This window comes from Pteropus alecto, unplaced genomic scaffold, assembly GCF_000325575.1.
Source record: "Pteropus alecto unplaced genomic scaffold, ASM32557v1 scaffold13, whole genome shotgun sequence".
Taxonomy (NCBI): Eukaryota; Metazoa; Chordata; class Mammalia; order Chiroptera; family Pteropodidae; genus Pteropus; species Pteropus alecto.
Window position 1 is genome coordinate 3,182,613 of NW_006434373.1, and position 22,579 is coordinate 3,205,191.

Here is a 22,579-nt window from a genome sequence, read left to right on the forward strand (position 1 = left end):
GGCTCCTTACACCTGTAGTGGGGACAATGACCAGTACGTACTCATGAGCTCCCCGGTGGGGCGCATCCTAGAAGAGGAGAGGCCAGAGCCACAGGCCAGCGCAGGGACCACGCAGTCGGCCAGCGTCTTCGTGGCTGGGATGGGTGGGGGCAGCCACACCCAGCTTCCTCACTCCGTAGTGCCTTCGCCTGGGAGGCTGAGTGGCAGCGGCTGTGGCCGCCCAGAGGGTTTCCTGAACCAACGCTGTCGGGCAGTGCGACCCACGCGCCTGTCCCTGGAGGGGCTTCAGACCCTACCCAGGATGCATGAGTATCCTCTGCCGCCGGAACCCAAGAGCCCGGGCGAATACATCAACATTGACTTTAGCGAAACCGGAGCGCGCTTGTCACCGCCTGCCCCTCCGCTGCTGGCTTCCGCTGCCTCGTCCTCCTCGCTGCTGTCTGCCAGCAGCCCAGCCTCATCCCTGGGCTCTGGTACTCCGGGCACAAGCAGCGACAGCCGGCAGCGCTCCCCGCTCTCCGACTACATGAACCTCGATTTCAGTTCGCCCAAGTCACCCAAACCGAGTACCCAGAGCGGGGACCCGGTGGGGTCCTTGGATGCTCTCCTGTCTCCTGAGGCCTCCTCCCAGTACCCGCCACTGCCTCCTCGCCCTGCTGCCCCCTCCTCCTCCTTGCAGCCGCAGCCGCCTCCCCCACCTCCCCCAGGGGAGCTGTACCGCCTGCCTCCAGCATCCACATCCCAGGGCCCCAGCGCTGCCTCCTCTTCGTCCTCGGAGACTGGGGACAATGGTGACTACACCGAGATGGCCTTTGGCGTAGCTGCCACCCCGCCACAACCCATCGTGGCCCCCCCGAAGCCGGAAGGTGCCCGTGTGACCAGCCCCACGTCCGGCCTGAAGAGGCTGAGTCTCATGGATCAGGTGTCTGGAGTGGAGGCCTTTTTGCAGGCTGGCCAGCCCCCAGACCCACACCGGGGGGCCAAGGTCATCCGGGCAGACCCGCAGGGGGGCCGCCGCCGCCACAGTTCGGAGACCTTTTCCTCGACCACCACTGTGACTTCCGTGTCCCCATCCTTCGCCCACAACCCGAAGCGCCACAACTCGGCCTCCGTGGAAAACGTCTCTCTCAGGAAAAACAGCGAAGGAGGTGGCAGTGGCATCCTTGGTGGGGGCGACGAACCTTCCTCTTCCCCCCACCAGTTGCAACCACCCCTCCCCCAGCAGGCACGGCCATGGACACCGAATCAGCCTGGGGGTCTGGTTGGCTGCCCTGGGAGCAGTGGTTCTCCTATGCGCAGGGAGACCTCTGCCGGCTTCCAGAATGGCCTCAACTACATCGCCATCGATGTGAGAGATGAGCCAGGGCTGTTGTCTCCCCAACAACAACACCCGCATTCGCAGCAACATCCACATTCGCAGTCAGGCGACAAGAGTACTTGGGGCCGGACCCGTAGCCTCGGGGGTCTCATCAGCGCTGTGGGGGCCAACAGCACAGGTGGAGTGTGTGGGGGGCCCGGCCCTGGCGCCCTACCCTCAGCCAACACCTATGCCAGCATTGACTTCTTGTCCCATCACCTGAAGGAGGCCACCATTGTGAAAGGTGAGGCCCTTCAACCTCATGGCGGGGTGGGAGGAAGGGTGGGAAAGTGGATGTGTGTCTGTGGGTTCATTTCTCTTCTCTTCTTTGGTACCTTGACCTAAATGCCAAAATATTGGCTCAACCTTTTTGTTTTATTTTACTTTTGGCTCCCATGTCCTCCATTTCCCCCAAAGATCTTGCCAAGAGCAGCCAAGTCATCTTGAGACTACGATTTTTTTTTTTTTTTGTCCTAACCACTTTCTTCTTTCCGACAGCTCTTCTTTTCCCATCTGTTAACACTGGATATGCTCCCCAGGTCAGCCACCCCAAAGAAGTGGCAAACGCTCTCTTTTTGATATGAGCGGTGGAAAGTTTTGCTAGGAAGGGCCCTGAACTTATAACTGTTCCCAGGCTGCAGCTTTCACCTTTCCCTTTGTTTTCCTGGAGCCAGGCCCCAGATGATTCTTGCTGAGCCTCAAATTTTATAAAAACAGGCCCGAAAGTCGCTTAGGAAATGAGCATCCATTTTGGTGGCTGCTAAAGGGAACAGTTAACCATTTGTAGTTTACACATAAACTGTAGGAGCTGTTCCATCCGACATTCTTTTTCTCCTAAGGGGCTGAAATAGTAACATTGCTTAAATACAGCTTAAAAGCAATGGTTCTCAAACGTGAGTGTAGCTAAGAGTCACCTAGAGATTCTGCTGAAACCTGGATGGCTGGGCTTTGTAAAGAGATTCTGATGCAGTAGGTCTGGGCTGTGGCCCAGAATGTGCATTTCTAAGAAGTCTCGAGGTTGTGCTCATGCTGCTGGTTGGGGAACCCTGAGAACCTTGTCCCAGGTTAGACGTACTGAGGAGGTTTGAGAGATTACCTCTTGGGCCTCACCCCAGACACACTGAAGTAAAGCATCTTATGGGCAGAGCCCAGGCACAAGCATTTTTCAGTTGCCCAGGAGATGTTAATGTGCAGCCAGGATTTAGAATCAGTGCTTTAGAGAAAACGAAAGACAGCAACACGGGGCTTTTCAAGAACAATTGGATAGGATGGTGCCCTGTATTGTTCTTCACATTCTCATCAAATATCCATGAGGAGAGACAGACTGCTTGCTTTGCAGCTGGCACTGCATTCTGACTATCTCAAACTCTGAATGATGAGGGGAGAGAGAGGCTTAAGGGGCGGGGGGGGCAAGGGATGTTCAAGAGAATTTCTTCTTTAATTTTGTAGCCGTTTCTGTGTATGGTTGCTAATAAGATATAGAAGCTCTGTGGGAACCACAGAACCACATAGTAGTGGATAGTGTTACGTGGGTGCTCGCCTAAGGTCAACAGTCTGCCGGGGTTACAAAGTGATGATCAGGGTGGCTTGGGGATCCATATGCCTTTTGCTCTTAAAGTAAACAGACCAGTTTAATGCTGTCTAAATGTAGCATATGTTTGATAACGTTCATGGGATTGAAAATTATAGCTGTAGGGTAAATACCGTTTTTTATGTAATAGAGGAAAAGCTATTTATGTTTTTATTAAAACCATAGAATAGGAGCTGAAAAGAATCAGAATTATCAGGAGTGGGGTACTTCAGCATCTAATTAAATCAACTGGAAGTTGTCAGAATGTGTCCCATAAACGATGACTCTCAGCTGAAGGTCACTTTGCTTGAAGTTACAGTAAGCACTACAGGTACGTCTGAAACATTGCTAGCATGTCAGGGAGTTGAGGATTAGTCGTTGTCCAAGACACAGACCATATAAACATACCAGCACAACTAAAATTGAATGGGGAAAAAATATGTATACACACAAATTCATTTGGTATGCTCAAATAGGTATATGCTGTAGAGAACATGAAAGTACATTTTGCTGAAATCTGATTCTAATCAGAAAAACAGTCTGAGAACATAACACCTTTTACAGCTTTTGGTGGAGTAGGCAGTAAAAACCTGGACTGGATTCAGGAGGGCCCCAGGAGTGGGTTCTTGCAGTAACAGGAGGAGTGAGCTGGGATTTGTGCCTACAGGCCTAAAAGGATTCAAGGCCTTTCTGATAACATAGATACATTCAGAAACGTGATTCATGTATGATATAATGCCTTTTTCAGCCTAGGGAAAATTTTAAACTGTAAGAGAGAAGTTTAGTTAGAGACCCGATTTAGCTTGTTTTGCTTAAGATATCCCACCAGTATAAAATTCCTTTCAACCTATAGGATTCAGGATTCTGAAATCAAAACAGCAGTTTGTATGTTTCATGGTGGCTGAACAAAGATGAGGCATCGTTTTTGGTTGCTATTTTTCCAAAGTCTGTGTGGACATGATGGCAAACACTTTTAAGAAGGAAAAGGGTTCTTTTTAAGCAAAATAGATAACTGCAATTGACCAATAGTGCCAAACCACATTTTTAGAAAAGCACTACATGCTAAATGGGTTTCTAGTAAACTCATGTGAACACAGAGAATAACAGTAGACTAGGAAAGACAAGGGTGTCATCTTAATTAATGTAGAAGCTAAATTGTGGTCCGTGAAGCTGTAAAGGGAATATTTGGAAACTCAGAATGAACATCCACTTTTATTTAACTCACATATGCCCATAAACATTTGTTTGGGGTATTATAAATAAAAAGTTCACTGTAAGTAAATGTCCTTTGAGAAAATGATTTCTAGTAGGAAGACTTGCAAAGCATTTCTTTGAAGATGAAATAGAAAAAGAACTTCCTGGGTCATTGCATGCACTGCCCTGGCTCTGAGAAGTGGCATATGTTTCTATATCAAGCTTCTCGGGTTCTGCATGGAAGAGCTTCATTGGTTATGCTGAAGCAGAATAATTTGGGGTCACTTGGGTAGTGTCTGATATTTGCATAAGTAGTTGACAAAGACTAAGGTTCAGCAATGTTTGATGGTTGTTTACAAGAGAATTGGTAATAAGAGTGGGGTTTCAACACTCTCTAAAGCCAATTAAAAAGTTAGTACACCTTAGGGTGTGTGTGTGTGTGTGTGTGTATGTGTGTGTGTGTGTGTGTAAGCCCAGAGTAAATAAATAAAAATTTAACTCTAAATTATGCCTCATTTGGAAGTTCGGGAAGATTACTTACAGTGTGTTTTGTGTGTGTATATAGAAAAAGTCTAACCAATCTGTTAGCGTGTTATTGTTGGGGAACGAGAAGTATGTTACTGAATTTACTATGCTTTAAAATGCTTTTTAAAGTTAACTTTATATGTTTTTGTGTTATGAATATAGATTGGCACATAGCATAAAATATGCTATTTTAGTATTCTTTTTTAGTGGAGTTTTTATTCTAAAATTGTTTTTTTATCTGTGTACAAGCAGATTAGATAAGAATGGCCACTGAAAGCATCTGTATTTAAGTTATGTTTGATAAAAGGACTATTCATATCCTATGGTAAAAGAATTGTGGAATAAGAGAAATGTTTCCACAGAAACAATACAGTCATGATTTATGTTTAAAAATATTGCCTGTTGAAAGTCTTAAAGCAAAGAACTCGAACATTTTTAGAGCTCCAGTGAGATTGCTTGATAAACCAGTCCCCTTTATTTTTTCTGTTGTGCCTGCTTTTCTGCTGTAGGTGGCTAGCTCTTGTCATAATAAGATAATAATGTACACTACTCCTACCCTATTCCCAGGAAAAGACAACTGAGGTGCTAACGAAAACACACAGAGGCTTTCATGAATGAAAGTCACATGACTTGTTCTATTTCCTTTATTGAAAGAGAAACCTTAACAAAAATAGTACTTCGCAGAAGGAAGCATAGTATGTGGAACACTAAACCTGGAATCAGGAAACCAGGTTTCTAGTTGCTGAGCTTAATGAGTCATTGTGTGACTAGAGGGAAGCCATTTAATCCCACTTTCTCACTTTCTCTATCTGTAAAATGGGGCAATTATAAGCTTCTTCTTTCTGTGCCCCTGGGAGGTCCAGGAAATAGTAAACTAGAGAGTTGTAAAGCTCTTCTAAAGGAACGTGCTAATAAATCCAGTGACACTATTGATACTTATTACCTTGAAGCCATGAACATATACATGAAGACACTTTTATGAATGGATGTTCTTTAAAAAAAAAAAGACTCATAGTCGTCTGAAAATGGAGCTACTAACTTATTAAGAAATGTGTGCCTTTTCCGTTTGATTGCTAGTTCCACTCCAGTCTCCATTGTTTTTCCTTTATTTAACTTGAGATTTTTTTCATAGATAATTATCAATTGTAACAAGTAGTGTTTTTAAATTACATAGTAAAATAACAATTAAGGAAAATAACATCCCAATCCTGAAACTATGCTTTTGATTACCTTTTATGATTTGTTTATACATTAAGAGATATCGTCAAGAAGAAAATGTGTAATTAGAATATACATTTATTTAAATTGACAGTGTTGTCTCGATGCGGGATGCATTAAAAGAAAAACAGAACCCTTAAACTTTCAGTAATTGAATCATCCATTGTTCAACCTTGTAGTTTCACTCTTTGTGGTTGGTTTAATTAGGGTGGTCACCCTGCGCTGTTTTGTTATGTTTGGTTGTCAGACATGGTAGGAAAACCTAGTTTTTTATTCTTTTGTTCTTCCACAGGCCCACTCCCCTAAAAAAGGATTTTAAATAGATAATTAATGTTTTATATTCTTTAGAACTATTAGTATTAAAATGGATGTCTTTTTCTGGAAGAAGAGAACTTGCAGAAATTTTAATAACACCATGGGTATAATGGGTTTTCTGTTAAGATTCTCACTAATTCATTTTCTTTAGAAGCATAGTTCCAAGAACTAGTTAACTTTTGGTTATCAGATTTGGCAAGTGGAGAGGTTTTTTTGTTTTGTTTTTTTGAGTAGCATAGAATCAAGTGTTCCCATTTCACCTCAGAAACTTAAGGGAACATGTAACTTTACTCTTTTATGTGCATTGCCAAGTAGAGTGGGGGGAACACTCAGGGAAGCCAAGCACTGTGCCCTGCTCTAAAGCCAGCTCTTCAGTGAGGCCACTATAATGGGTGAATTCTCTGTAGGCTTTACTACAGACATGAGCAGAATGCATGTTTCTGTACAAGGTGGGCAAGGCATTTTCATTTTGGCATTTTAATAAACGAATGAAAAAAATTTCTGAACCTCCATAATTATCGGTTCATGGTATTTATCAGGTGGCAGGTTTTGTGAAAACAGTGCTATCAGAATTAAAATGAAGATGCTTTCTGTGTTAATTTTATTAATTTGAATGTGTTCTTCAAGATTGCAATGGTTAGTTTGAATCAAGGTAGATTATTGTAGACAGAATTCAGTAGTAGATTTTTTTGAAGAAAACTGGTAAAATCATCACTCAAGACAGGAAATGCTGAGGTTGATAATTGCTACTGATTATTCGATTTCTTTCTAGATAGCTACAGAGACATATTAACTGTGCACTTAAATAAAAGGCACAGAAGTTTGACTAGAGAGATTTGCTTTGTGGGTGCGAGTAATGCTAGATACTTCTCTGCATTGTATTAGAATTGAATTCATTGAATTCTGTTGAAGTAGAATTTAGTTACAACAAATGATAACATAGTCAACTTAAGGATTCTGATTTATTTTCTATCGGACTAGCAAAATATTAAATTTGCAGAAAGTCACTTTCACATGCCAAGAGACTTTATAAAACTTGATTAGGCAAATGTACCTTCAAACTTGGCCCAGTTTTCTTATTCTGTATGCAGTCTTTATGCACACAGACAGGATTTATAAAATATTCCTTAGTTATTGTGCCATTAGTGAAATTTGGACTATTTGGTCGAATACCGTGGTATCTATAATATACCTTAAAGATAAATGATCACATGCATAGCACTTTCTAAATACCGGGTATTTTAGTATTAATTTTAAAGAGTATTAGATTTTCTAGAAATAAATATTTTAAGGTAGTGTGTGTGAGTGTGTGTGTGTGTGTGTGTGTGTGTGTGTGTGTATCCTATAACATCTAAGCCAGTCTTGCTCCAAGAGGCTTGATGTATATTTTTTCATAATTGAAACTCAAATACTGAATAATGATGCGTTCTTTAATAATTATGGTCTCACTGTCACTTCAGTCTATCCATATGGTATTGGTAAAAATACTTTAGTGAATCGTTATGATGTAGTATTAATTTTCAATTTTTTCAATGTGTAAAAATAGATATTTTGATGGAGTTCATTATATTATGTGATTTTAATAGTTACCTTGAAATCCATCTATTTATCTTAAGAGTGACTTATGCTTTTCATAGCATTAATGCATAATTTTAATATTTATGAATGTGACATAGTGCTTTTTCTGTGCAAATTTGGTAGTGACATAGTGCCTTCTCCATCGTGCAAATTTAAAAGTAGTTACTTAAATAAGTTTACCTTTTGCCTGCACATTATAAGTGTAACTAACAAACAACCCCAAAGCTTGATAGGCAATGAATGATTTTGAAAGAACGGTACTAAAGTTGGAGATGATAAAAATATAACCATTATTCTGATCAATATTGAAAGATAATTGCAAGCCCCTCTCCCCTTTGGATCAAAAGAATTGTTTAAAATTCAAAAGGTGTTTTTTCTTCACTTTATAGTGTCGGGACATTTTCATACATACAATATCACGAAATACTCCAAAAACCCTATGATAGGCAAGGCCACCTGAATCCCCATTTTTTGGAACAAGGAACCTGCACCTTAGAGAGGTCCAGTGACTTGCCCAGGATTCCTGGTCCAAAAAGAGTAGTGTTGGGCTGAACCATAGGGAGATGCCGTTTTACCAGCATTTACCTATGGTTCCACCTGGTATCATCCTCTCTTCTCCAGCCAATGTTCTTTATATTATATCACATTGTCTCCAAGTCATACCAATTGTGTCTGCTTTGGAAGCTCATATACAATAGTTACATTAAGATTTTATTGTAGACTCCACCTCAGGCAACTTTCAAGTTAACCTTTTGGTTTTTATTTCACTTGGGTAATAGTTACTTAATTTCTCTTTTCTTCCATAAATTATTTATTTAGAGTAAAAGGGGCACAGTTAGTTAGGAAGACTGGACACTGAAGGAAAGCCCATAATTTTTTTAAACAAGTTTTTATACCTGCCAGTTTGAAAGGCTCAGGAGTTGTTATTACTTTCAAGGCTCTCATTTTGTCAGTGAAGTTTAGGATTGAATCGAGTTGTTGGTTGGTCATGTTTTGGGGGTTTCCAGTCTCACTTCCTGGACTTCTAGTGGTCTTCCCCTGTTTTTGTTTTAGGAAAGCAAACTATATAATTTACTTGATAACATACCTCCTCACCACCACCTCCAATACATTAAAACTCTTTCTACATTATGTGGTGAAAATCAGAAAAAAAGATAAGGTCATTTTGAGGGAAAAGAATTGGGAATCATTGGTATAATGTGACTTATTTTAAGGTTATTTAAAACAGAGCCCAAGGGAGGTCAGGCATCTTTTCCAAGGTCACTGATTTAATTAGTTGGTAGAGCTGTTTGTAAATATTATCAAGAAAGAATAGAGAATGCTCTGTCTCTGTGGGTCTTTTGTGTACTGATGAATAACTTTCTCCCAGAATATGGCCTGTTTTCTCTAGAACAGTTTAGTATTTGGAGAAGTAATATCTGTATTTTTACTTTGGAACACGTTAGTAAATTGCTTTATGCATAGACCAGGTATGCTAATGAACAGAAATAAAGAGTACAGAGGCACATAAATAAGGAGCTTGTACATCTGGAAATAAGTCTCAGCACGATGTGGGCAGTGTTGCTGATGAAGCAGAAGAGTGAGGGTTTGGTAAACATTCAAGGTCATGTGCTTACTTAGAAAAAAATTAAGAAGAAAAAGAAGAAAGGAAATTCTTGGGATAATTCAGATAGAAAGGCCCTTATTTGGGAAAATGTAATTCCTTCCTCTTTGTAGATTAGTTCACCCTGGACCACTGATCTGATACCTCAGGGGTCAACCTTTGTTTCAGTCACTGCTTGAGGTGTCTTCAAGGTACATTTTATTCTATAAGTGGAGTATCATGTACTTCTAATTATGAATAAGTCCGAAGAAATGAGTCGTTAACCTATTTAATAAGTTTATTTGAAAACTAACCAATTTAGAGTTTGCCCGAAGAATGATGCGTAACTAATCAGTTGTGGCTAGGTGGTAATCTTCTGGGGCGTGGATTATTTCACCAGTGCCCTTCTTGTTTTTAAGATCCTCTTTTTTTTTTTTCTGAGAAAAACATTTAAGTGAATTTTTATATTGAAGAAAAATGGTTTTTCAGAAGATGCTATCTTTCTACTGATGTGACTATAACCCCACGTTCACAAGAATAAAGAAGATGTAAGCAAGCCTAAAAATGCATGAGCTATCCATATTTTTCAAAAATGTGATTGAGAATCTATGGACTTGTGCTTGTGTGGGTGACTCAGGGTTTTGTTTACATTAGCTGTCATTCTCTCCAGCATCCTAGGAGAGAGTACTTCCTTCCTAGCAGATGGCAGCCTCAGGGCCATGCGCCTGCCATTATAAGTGATGTGCAGGAGTAATCTACCCAGCATCTTTGTTGACATCAGGCACGGGATTGGAGACTGCCGCACAAGATAAACAAAATAGGGGAAGGCCTTTTCTTCCTAGCAGGGATTAATGGAGTGATGAAACTGCTTTTCAGGTTAAGAAGAAAGCAAAATTCAGACTACTCTGTCTTATAGCATTGGGTCTGTTGATCACTTACCAAGTTAGATAGAAAAGCTGACCGAGTAAAGATTCTGATGTGCTGTGTAGGGAGTCTTTATAAATAAACCCAGCAGGCTTTTTCCCCTGGGTGAAGTTTGAATCCCTTCTATGAAATCTCGGACCTGGGAATTGAGCACTGGCTGCATTGCCCAGTGCTGGTGGTAGGAAGTCATTGAAAATAGGCACTGAAGTCAGTGACCATCTGATACATGAGATTCTCAGTCTATTATAGAGGCCACCCCCAAACCTATCATGTGATTTACACCATCCAGGCCACTTCCCTGCCAGAGCCCAGCTCATGTCCATGTGGGCCTCTCACTTCCCTTTCCCTGCTCAGGGCTTCAAGAGCTTGTTGGTAGTTGCATGAATTGGGGGAAAATTATGAGGTAGGGGCAGAAGTTTGGAAATAGGCCAGGATGTTCTTACTAAATTTAAAAATGATGCAAATAATACTTTAGGACCTCCAGACTATAAGCAGGATTAAACATGGCATGGATTAGAATGTGACGAGCAGCTTGATTTTGTTTGAAGATCAGAAATGGAGGTACTAGCACTGTAGTATGCTGTGGGTATAGCCGAGCTGCTGAGCTTCTAAAACAGAAATCTCTAGAAAGGAAGATTTTAGTGATTAGTTTCTTAACACCACAGCCTGGATACATTAAAAAAAAAAAAATACTAAAGTGATTTGTGGCGATGTTACACTTTATTTTATTTTTATATGATAGTTGGTATTTTTTAATTGTTTTCCAGCATAAAAGTGACCTAAAATAAAAGTTTTCGTATGCAAATGAAACAGAATACTAATCTATAAGCTACTCGTATGCTCTTCCAGTTAACATATATCAAATAAGTTTGGTGAAGCTTCTACAAAGAACTTTTGTTACTGCGCCAAGTAGACTTCTAATAAATGTACAGTTCAGCTGAAAATATTCAGGTGCGCTTTAGCAAAACTATATTAGTTGTGAAACTGAAAAGTCTGTATTTTTTTTTTCTTTCTTAGGGATATTATAAATCCAGGAGTGTAAATTTATTGGATAGTGAGTTTCAGAAAAATATCTTGAACTGGTTGAGTAAACAAATAAACAAACAGAAAAACTAAAACCAATAATGAATGGTGTGGAAATATTAGATATGAAAGCCTGACAAACTTATAAATATAAACATTAATGAATTTTTAAACAGTCTTTAGATTTTATTTATTTTGGCAAATATTTTAAATAAGCATTTTCTTTTAAAGTTTAAAGTTTATGGAGCTTCCAAATAACATTTTGGTATTTAGGGTCATAGCAGAATTTTAAAGATGCAGTAGAACTGACTCACCTTAATTCTGTTTTACTTATCATTATTTGCAGTTCAGCTTATCAGTAATGTTGGCTTATTAGTAGTCTTCGTTCCAAATGAAATAACCACGGCTGTAAAATATCCAAGTTTCCCCGGCATGGAGCATTTAATTAAGTTCCTAGAATAACTCTGGGTGATAAGCATTCATCTTCACAACTCTGGAGTCCCTGCAGTTCAGCTGGAATGTTCAGAATTCATGGGGTCTTCAGCCATTTCCTAAAGCTGGAAGACAGTTGACATTTAAGCCGATCAATTTATTGAGAGTTCATTGTGTACCAACACAGGAGTAGATGTTCTGTGAGATACAAGGGGAATCTGAAACAAGCCTCTGTCCACTTGGCGCCTTTATAGTCATCTTGGACAGCACCCCACACAAGCTGTTTTCTGGGCAGCCACTTTGAGTCCTTCAGTAGGTACCCCCTCTTCAGGCATTCTTGGCTGAAGGCGGAGAATGGGATGTCCCTGCTGGGACTATGGAGTCCTTGCTGGAAAATTCTGTTGGAACCACTCAAAAGTTTAGCCCTCTCTCCACACACACATGGGGTAGATCTGATGTACCCCAAGCATTAGTTTTCTTCTCTGAGAAGCCATAAGTTTGATTTTGCTGGGGTCCTAGCTCCCAGATGTCAGCCTGCTCTAAGCTCTAGTCAGCCTTGCCTCATAACTATCCCAGTGTTTCTCTTTGTGTCCAGTCTCTGTTGGCAATGGCAGTATTCCAGAAACTTCTCAATGCCAGGTTATTGGTCTCCTTTCTGATTCTTACTAGCTAACCCTTAACTATTGCTTTAAAAAGATACTTTCTCTTTAATCTGTGTGATATGAACTCCTGTGAACTCATCACTTCTTTCATAACCTTTCCCTATGCATTCATAGCCGCACATATGAGAAAGGTCACATTTAAAATGTGTTTATACTGCTGCTTGTGCACAACTGTGCCCTTCCATAAAAAGTAAACATTCATATTTTAGTTAATATTTTTCTCATAAATAATCCACAAACATTTAATATAATCATAGTTTTTTTTTTAATTTTATCCTTCAAAATTGCTTAAGTTTTTAGTCATCCTAATAATTTCCAAATAGGATGTGTTTTCTTAAGATGCACCTATAATGAATGATGTGGAGGTAGCTCCGAAGTCTTTTTTAAAAGTGTGTGTCCCATCCTTTTTACAGACACCCATGATCTACCCAGAAAAGCCCCCCTCTCCTGTGCAGAGGAGGCCTCTTGGCCATCAGCAGCCCCCTCCACCCATAATGCCTCCTGCTCTGAGAACCTGCCTCTGCTGGACCCCCTGCCCTCCGCCACAGTGGCTGCTGTTGTCGGGGGAGGGCAGTCCCACTTGGCTGGGCAGCTCTGTGTTTCCAACCCATCAGGCTGATGAAGTCAGTTCCAGGTGAGTTTCCTGTCGTTCTTACCTTTTACCACTTTTTATCTATTCTTTCAAGGAAAAAAAAAAAACAAAAAACGACAGGAACTTCACTTAAAGGCTGCTTGGGAGGGTAGAAGGGTGGGCTGTAGGACAGGAGAGACAGGCGGAAGGGGTTAGATCTCCTTTCAACGTTCAGATTTCACCAAATTGTTAAATTTTAATATTTTTTCATTACAAAGATACCAATTATTAAATGTTAAATACTTTTTAAAATATTTCACCCATTTTAAAAAAGTATGAAAGTACTAGCTAGAAAGAAAAAAGATTTGGTTTCCAAAAAGAAAAAAACAAAAGGTACTGAGTCTTCCAGTCTACCTTTGAAACCTAGGAAGCAAGCTTAATTTTGAAGTGTGTTCAGAACATGAAGTATTGTAGTTAGTAATAACTGCTCTAGAAAACAAAACAGGGAAGGGAGAGAGGGAGAAGGTGACAACTTAAAGGTGGTGAGGAATCAAGTCTTGTAGATATTAAGAGGGAGAATCCATATAGGCAAAGGGAATGAATACCCGTGCAAAGGCCTTGAGGTAGAAGATTGCTAGTAAGTTCCAGGATAAGAATATAAACCCATGTGGCTGACAGGGAGAAAGGAAAGAGTTATAAGGAAGTGAAGGAGGTAACAAGGAAGGGGGGCCTTAAAGTGTGGAACCTCGTCAGCCATTGTAAAGACCTTAGTTCTTATTAACAGTGTAAAAGGGAACTTTTTGAACAGCATATAGAGCATTTTAAAGCTTTTCTATTGGAGTTGTGCGCTTCTGTTAATAGTTATCTTTTTTTTTTACTTAGTGAGGTCTACGTCAACTCTTGAATTTCTCGAAAATAGTACATAAAATGTGAAGGAAAAAAATAAAACTTAAACTTTTTCTTTTGGAATGAAAACACAGAGATATAATTGAAGTGAGGAAGGCAGCCAGAAATTTTCACCAGACAAACAGCAAAATCAGTGCAAGTGTTTAGCCGTAGAGTTGCATACTCGATTACACAAACATACTTGTAATGTACCCGATAATTTATAAAACATTTTAAGTTGTATTTAATTCTCAGAACCTTCTTAGAGGACAGATTCTTTTTATTATTCTTATTTTTTTTAGCAGAAAAACCTAAGGGTTTGGAGAGCCTCCCCCGGCCTGCAGAGAAAGGCCATCTCCTGGGAAAACCCCTGGACAAATCCCATGGAGCCGGTTTCGTGACATGTGTGGTCCCTCACTCCTAACTCTCCTTGACCCAGGGCATTCCGAATAGTCTGCTTTCCCGTAAGGGACGCTGAATTCAGGCTATACAGAAATTGATTTGTTCTTCAACTGATTTGGAAACGATAATATTTGGTCACTTATTAGTCTATATATTCCATAGAGATTCCACCTTACCGAGAAAGTGCTAATGGAGTTGGGAGCTAAGAGTGTAAAACTTGAGAAACTCCAGTGCACAGCATGTAAAAGACCCCACTCTTCTTTCCACCTGTCTGTGAAGAAAATGCAGACTTAATAATGGACTTGGGCCTGTTATGTCTGTCATCTGCAGAGGAATTTAAATGGCGATCTCCATTTGGTGTACCTTTCTGCATAAACCAGAGAGAACAGACTAGCCTGTGACCCCAACTAACCTGAGCCCAGCTAGCTGATGACGCATCATGCTTGCTGGGTACATGCGACATGAAGAGGGATTTGTGCATTCTCTGATGGTGCAGCTGCCTTCACAGGGACACATGTGACCCTTGTCCGGGAGTCTGTTCCATCAACATAGAGGGGAGAAAGCAGCTAGGCAAGGCGCTCTGTGCAGTGTTTGAGAACTCTTAGCTTTAAATGGCCTAGAGTTACTCCCAGAAAAACAATTCTACTTCTGTTCTGCTTCTGTCTAATTAAAATAAGTTTATTCATTTGATTTTGGAAGCTATTTGCCATTATTTTTGTGTATTCATCAGTTGTTTATTTGCTGCTGAATTTGCAGTTGTTCATGATGTCATTCACGGATATAATTTTGAATGAAGAAAAAGCCGTAGTGGCACGTGTGCTCAGAGACACCATGGTTGTGGCTCCACAAATTAGCCCAAAGAGCAGGGTGGGAAGAGCAGGCTCTCCTTGGCAGCAAAGGGCTGCCTGCAATTACGAAGTCTTTGTAGTTCAAAACAAAACATGTGGTTACATGTGTGCATCATTTAAAGGTACGCGAAGAAAGCAAAGGGATCCCACCACAAGATGCAAGTCATGCCAGTAGCTTGCGCTTCTCGGCATGTGACAAAATACATACGTATGGTTTGTACTCTTTATTTATAAATTTTATACCTAAAATCTCATTTGGTAATTTCACAATAACCCAGTGAGGAATTCAGGGCAGGAGAATTATGTCCCCATTTTCATAAGAGAGAAGAGGCTGGTAAGTGGTAACCCCAGGACCCTATCTCTGGTGCGGCCAATAACTTTGCACATCCATGTCTTCTTGAGCCATGGGAATGGCACGTGGTTTTAAGGCGTGGGGACAGCTTGCCCTGAGTCATTCCTAAGCACCCAGGAATGCTTTTGAGATGGCTAGTGGTAGTGATTGAGTACTCCGACCTGTGCTGGGGCAAAGAGAGTGGGCACTTCAATTCCTGAGTAGAGTTTGACCTTCAGCCTTGACCTTACTGGTGGATCGTATACCAAAAATCTGGGTGCCTATTTGCACAGGGGCTTTTAAATGAGATACATTCTTCCTCCAAAAAGCAAAGCTGACATTCTGCATTATGCAAATGTTACAGACCAGGAGGGAATTTACCTACAGTTTAGAAGCAGAGGCTGGTCAGGCCACAGTGTGCTTGTGTCCAGTTAAACTCGGTATCTAGAAGAAAGATGGCCCTGTCATTGGCTCAGGGAGTGGGGATAGGGAGTGGCAATGGATTACACAATTTTTCCCTTTTTCTTTAACCTTTTCTTTTTTTCCTATAATGAAAGACAAGCACTTCACTAAACCTATTTTTAATACATTTTCAAATTACTGCATTCTTGTTAAATGTGAAAAACAGTATATTTTAGAATACCAAAGGTCTACCTTTTTAACTATACTCATGAGCGTGTTTCTTATTCAGTGATAGAATCATAGAACTAAAACAGAACAAAGAAAGCAATAGCAACTCTTAAATATTTAATTTTTGAAGGAAAGAAAGGTCTGTTTGTAATGATACATAACAAGAGGCTCCTGAGGATGGGTATATTTTGAATAAATTGTTATTTTCCATTACCTTAATTTCAAAGGAAAAACATAATACTTAGATTTGAGAACTTCAGATATAAGCAGCATAAACATTTTTATAGTTAGATAAAATATAGATTTTTTATATCAGCATAAAATAATAAGTATAATATGTGAAATCTCAGGAAAGAATTACACTGTACATAGGATATTTGTAATTTTAAGGCGAGTTATTATCACTTTTAAATATTGTTTTGTAGAACAGAAACATCATTCTTATATTCACATTCTCAAATGACCTAAGAAAAAGATTTGCGTCCTTTTGAATTGCAGATCCCATATCTATAACTTTACCTCTGTTAAAGTTGAAAGAGGAGTAATATGGCATGAGTTTAGTAATAGAGTTATTCAGTACTTTTGTGTTATTAATTAAAAATCACATAAAGAGCCATAGGTAAGGGAAATTAATTCCAAAAGTGTGCTGGCTTCATAAATGATTCTATGACTAGCTTCCTTATTTTCAGTAGGGTCTGTAACCAGATAGCACGGTTTTTAGTACACAGTATTGCATTTCTAAAGGACGTACGTAAGCTTGCAGATAATTTTCAAAGGTGGTATCGTTAGTCTCCAGGTGTAACATGCAGATGGAAATATACTGTGTTATTTTGACAAATTTGCCCTTCTTTCTCCTCATCGTCTTACTTATAGCTTGAGGCATACAGTCTCTGTAACAACCACTCAACTCTGCTATTAAAGTGTGAAAGCAGTCATGTGCAAATGAATGAGCGTGACTGTATTCCAATAAAACTTTATTTACAGAAACAGGCAATGGGCCAGATTTGACCAAACTTTGCTGACCTCTGTCTTAGAATGCACTCTCAGTGAGGTGTTTTCTCTTGGACCTCAGACAGTTCTAAAGTGTTGTTCACCTTTAGGAGATTTTATTTAGCTTTCTGCCTATGAGAAATGACATAAATCGCATGGGTTTTTATTTCAGTTTAATTCAACAAAGCTTTATAAGGACCAGACAAGCATTGTGCCAGATGCTGGGGACAGGCATGGTCTAGCTAACTCCTCGACTAGCAGGGGAGACAAGATGCACAAAACAAAAATTCATTGTGTCAATGGGGAGAGTTTTATAAGGAGCCAATGATACCGTGTAAAAGTTTAAACTCTGGTCCTCAAGTGAAAGTTCTAAACTTCTTCCCCACTCCTCCCCCAGTCCCACGCCTCTTTTGTTATGCAAAAATTAACAGTGATGACAATAAGGAAAGTTCTGGAAGAAGTTACTGACTCTCCTTTTTTCTGACCAGCTGCTAGGCTTTGGGCAAAGCACCGATGCTCCCTCATCTGGATTTTACCTAGAAAGTTCTAACATTTCATAATTGTAGAGAAGGCCCCACCAGCAATTCAGAAGGCATTTTGCCTCTCGGGTGTTTGTGCTGAAGAATAATCAGTAATATTTCTCCTATGATGTTGGACGCTGCTGCTGCAGCTATGGTGGCAAACCCTTGCTGTAGAAGAATAGCTTATAGGATGCACATGTCAGATTTTTTAATAACAGGTCCAGAAAGAAAGAGATATGTAAGTATTATGATAAAAGTCAGCCAAGGCTATACACTATAAAATTAATATGGGTGGTTCTGGGTGAAACTAAGTGGAAAAAATTTGAAGTGCAGTAGTTGACAGTCTAGGAGGCCTGGTTGCTCTAGTCTTTGGTGATTAAGACAGTCTTTTGTGAAGGATTAAACAGGAACCAAAGAAGGAGAGATGCCTTTTACTAACCCCAGCCTTATATGAAAACTAAATTGTGTCATCCTGTATCATGTTGTGTCATTAACATCAAGTTACAACTTGATGCTAGGGAATGTCTTTAATAACCAGCATTCAGAATGGAATGATTTTAATTGTCAGTGGAAGTGATGAGTTCATATAAAAGAAAGTTTTAAATCTTCACATAGAGGGTTGGTAAAGTAATTTACTGCCCCTATTTGTCACAGGGAACTTGTTCGTCCATATTGTCCTTTTAAGTGATTTTTTTTTTCCAATTTAAAAGAAAAGTTCAAGTAACTGTTTTTTCTTATTTTCTTAGAATCTCTGGCTTGTTTGTTATCACACCCGACCGTACCTTTTTTTTTTTTTTTTTTTTTTGGTGTATTCTGAGAGCATTTTGCTTTTAGTAAAAGAGATCTCGATTATCAGGTTTATTTTTCTAGGAATTTCTCACGTAACGGACAAGTTTATTTTTCTCCCGTAATTCTATGTTTGACACGAAAGATCTAAATGGGGCTGAAGGACATGTTTGGGCTCACAAGAGAGTTTTTTTCTTAATCGTAGTTGCTACTAGAAAGATAAACTTTAATTTTAAGTAATATATTTTCTTTTCGTCATGTAAATAGTAACTGCAGCACTTTTAATTCGGATGTGCCTGAAAATGTTAAGTCATTTTTACCTAGTAAATGGATTTTCACTCTCTTTGGTCCAGTGTTGCTCACCAAAGGCTTGTGAGGCCCTGTTCCTTTCAGTTGTTCTGTGGAGTCCTCCATGGGGACTCTGTCTACATGGGGCTGCACATGAAACTGCACTGGGCTCCACAGGGGGCCCACGTGGAGCCCTACATAGAGCTGTATGTATAGGGAGCCCTACGTGGAGCCCTACATTCTAGACCTGATGTTCACTGTATTTTCCGCTAATGTTATTGGAATCATGGAGTCCACCTCCCAGGTGGCATGACATGTCAGTGTTTTGACATTTGTGTTGTACAGGGCAAGGGAGCTTTCCCGCTTTTTTAAATGGCAAAGTTTTTCACTGATTTGTTTTTTTTTTTTCTTTTGTTTTTGGTAAAGCAGAGCAGATTGAAGGCAGGTCTTTAATGGACTCCACCTTTACTCTGGCTCATTTGCATTGTGATTGTGCTTTTAAATGGAAGAGAAAAGGTATAGAATTATTACTAGTCCCCAGGGAATTATGATAACTGGCATATGGGACTGTACCCCTCAAATGAACATCATTTGTCATATATGACAGCAAATAAAAAGTGGGGAATAGCTAGCCTGCATGACCTGTCATATGGAACAACTTTAATCTTTTTGCTGAATTTTTTTTTAATCAAGTAAGTCTAGATCAATGCCTTTGTGAACGGGTTTTTTTTATAAAGCAGTGTCTAAGCTACAGAATAGTACAGTGTGTAATTATGTGACAGATTCAATGAGTATCAATAAGTTTAATTATTTTTAGATGCATTACCTCTGGGAAAAGAATCAGGGTAGGTTTTTCAGTGATTGCATTCATGAGCAACACATGGTTCTTGCTATATTTCTTTTTTGTTTTGCTGCTGCATCTAACATGTTCAAGGAATGTGTCACATCTTAATGAGTACCCAGTGTGGAGTGATCCTAAAACTAATCATATGTTCTTTGCTTCTACTAGAATTAACATAGATAATAAAATAAATAACTGGAACCTCATTGTTAGGAAGCAGAAATATTTAAAGGTTGAGGATGTCAGGTTAGTGGTGTTAGAAGACTTTTTTCCTAGTCTGTATGAACTGGATTAATTTTCGGCAGCGGGAGATAATTTAACTTACATTAAAAGTAAGTCAATAAAAAGGCAAACATTCCTAGGTTCCAGCTCCTGCTTGCCTGTCCCTTCTTTCTGGAGATGGGGGAGTGACACCCAGGGAATGGTTCCCGTGTGTCCTTGAGACCTGGGTTTAATGTCTAGATGCCGTGCCTGGCTACTGAGAGTCTGCCTGAGTGACAGCACACGCGAATGCTTTGAGCCCAGGCATCTTCCTCGAGTAGTTTTCATGCCACCTTTTCCTTCAGCCAATTCCCTCCTTGTGGTCCTAGTTCAGAACCCTTGCTGGCATGCGCATCAGAAATTTATAGCTGGCTGTTGGAAAGGGTGTTTTAGATCTCAGTTGAGGCAGACAGCTTCTGTCTCGGGCCTTCTTTTCATAACACATTAAAAATTGTAGTTAGGTTTCTTAAACAGACTCTTTTTTTCTCTCTGTGCATTCTTAGTGAGTATTTGCATTCCATAGATTTTTGTCGGAATTTTTTTGCTCAGCAAGTCATAGTCCCCTCAGTCTGATTTGGTGGTATTCACAGCCTTTTCTCCTTGTTCTTCTTTTGTATCTCAACAAGGATTATTTCTGATTGCTAGCTCTGTTTATGTTTGGTGTGGGTACTTCCAAGACTTCGAACTGATTTCCTGAACTAGCTGCAGCGTGTGGGAGAGGACATTGAAGGAGTTGATGGTAAACCTCAGGTGTTTTTGTGGCAGGCTGCTGGATGGCATGGATTGAAGTTACATAGGCCCTGAGAAGGCCCACATGTCTCCCTTTGCTGTGACAGGAGGCATCCATGAAAAGCAGTTGTTTTTTAACTCAACAGGAGACAGATTGCATCTACATCGTGTATTTGCTCTGGTGCACATTTGTACATTTAAAAATGTGTTTGAAGCAATGCACATCTCATGCCTAGATAGCTGTCTCTGAGCTGGTGGCCATCCTCTCACTGGTCCCCCTGGCCTAAGCCTGCTCAGTGCTCCTGTCCCATGTGCCATGAACAGATTCCTCTCCCTGTGATAGCACTTTGTGTATGTGTGTGTGTGTGTGTGTGTGTGTACACGTGCACGTGCATGCACGCACACACATGCGCTCAGCCTCCTTCCCTCAGTTATCAGTGGCTCTCCCTGGCCCATGTGTAGGATCATGTTCCTGCCTTCTTACATAGAGGCCGGGGGCTGCTCAGCCTCCTGGAGAATTGGGTTCCTCACTGTTCTGACATTAATCCAGGTGGTTTCAGAGTGCTGCCCACATTTGAAAGGGCTGCTTTCAGTGCCTCCCAAGAGAATAACTGTCACGTGACTCCCGTTATGGTGGGAACTCTCTCACTCATCAATATCCCATGTGCCTCAGTGAGGCCCTGCAGCAGAGTAAAAAAATCTTGAAAGGTCATTCTGTGAACAAATGCGTGAATGAAGTGTTTCTTTACCTTTTATCAACCCTTTTTACCCTAATGTTATGCATAGAAATTAAGGTTTTTATAATTGTATTACATTTCAAAAAATAAAATTTACATGTTCAACTTGATTAGAGCACACGGACATCTAATGATAGGACTTGTTCCATAGCGATAAAGCGTCTTTGAAAATGGAGTGAAAACAACTGTGGCCCTATGAATTTGGAAATGGAAAGTAAAATTTTCAGCAATAATTACCACTTCTCTTATTTATATGACTATAGGTTTAAGTGTGAGGAATTAAAGAACTTACTTGTTTAGCTGTTTTCAAGATAATAGGTTTAGAGTTAACAGGAGACAATTTAGCCACATTTAGCTAATCATTAGTGCAAAAATAAAATAAACTGTGACTAGAAATCTTTATGTAAGTGGATCCACAGTGGAATTTTGTCTCACAATCAAGGCCTGAGTGACAAAATGCAAATTCATTTTAGGGTTGGAGTCAAATCCAGGTGGATTTTAGCAAATGCCTACTTTTTAAGGGATGCATTTTTAAGGGATGTTCTGGTTCTCATCGCAGTCTCTTAGAACTGGAAATGACAATGATAATGAATGAAATAGCCAGAGGATACATCATTCCTTCAGAGGAATTTTTTGGGCCTTGTTTTCTGTTAGGTTTCCTTTGCAGAACAGTTTACTTATTAAAATTTTTGAAGGATCTAAGTAAGGCTTTTTAACAATAATGAGATAAAGTTATCACTGCCTCAAAATGTTACATTGTAGGGAACTTTCAAAAACAGTCATGAAAAGATGCAATGTTTACATTGTACATTGACAGTACCCTGTCTGTACAGGCTCTTGTTTTTCCTGCCTGGCCCACGGGGCAGAGCGGTTTCACATGCTCACTCATAGCAGGACATGCTGGAAATCTCTCACTGGGATCAGACCTCTGAGCTCAAGATGAACAGAAAAGAATTAGATTCACAAAAAAATAAACCCAAGAGTGTGGTGAGCTTCTAGGATCGGAATTCTAAATGATCAGAAATGCAGGTTATGTAAATACAACTGCAAAGAAGAAAATTTTGACCTGTTTAAGACAGGCCGTGACCAGCAGTGCCCACATGTGATTGAGTAGCTATGATTGTGGTGAGTGATGAAAATGAACAACTTCGCATTTTTGTTAAAAAGCTTAGACGCTTTTTTTTTTAAGGTAACGTGCTATGAAATGTCAGCATCTCGCAAGTTGCTCTTGTCCCTTAAAGAGGGAACACATCAAGTGCCGAAATGTTGGAAACTGGGGAAAGGTTAAAGGAGCTGAGTCTTCACTCTGGAAGAGTTTTCTGAGGGCAGTAGTGAAGTGGACTCCTGCTTTCTTATTATACACACATTTGCACAATTGG

At 40.1% G+C, this 22,579-nt stretch overlaps 1 protein-coding gene across 2 annotated transcripts in view; it reads left to right on the plus strand.

The window, feature by feature from the left end:
• Positions 1–22,579, plus strand: part of IRS2 (insulin receptor substrate 2) — a 28,236-nt gene that overhangs the window by 2,713 nt on the left and 2,944 nt on the right. The window contains exons 1-2 of one of the 2 annotated variants that reach the window (XM_025044973.1): positions 1–1,601; positions 12,794–13,014. The exon at positions 1–1,601 is cut by the window's left edge and continues 2,713 nt beyond it. In XM_025044973.1, the coding sequence (XP_024900741.1) occupies positions 1–1,601; positions 12,794–12,999 (1,807 nt within the window). In that variant the 3' untranslated portion in view covers positions 13,000–13,014. The remainder of the gene's footprint in view (positions 1,602–12,793; positions 13,015–22,579) is intronic. The other variant, XM_025044975.1, reaches the window with a different exon arrangement.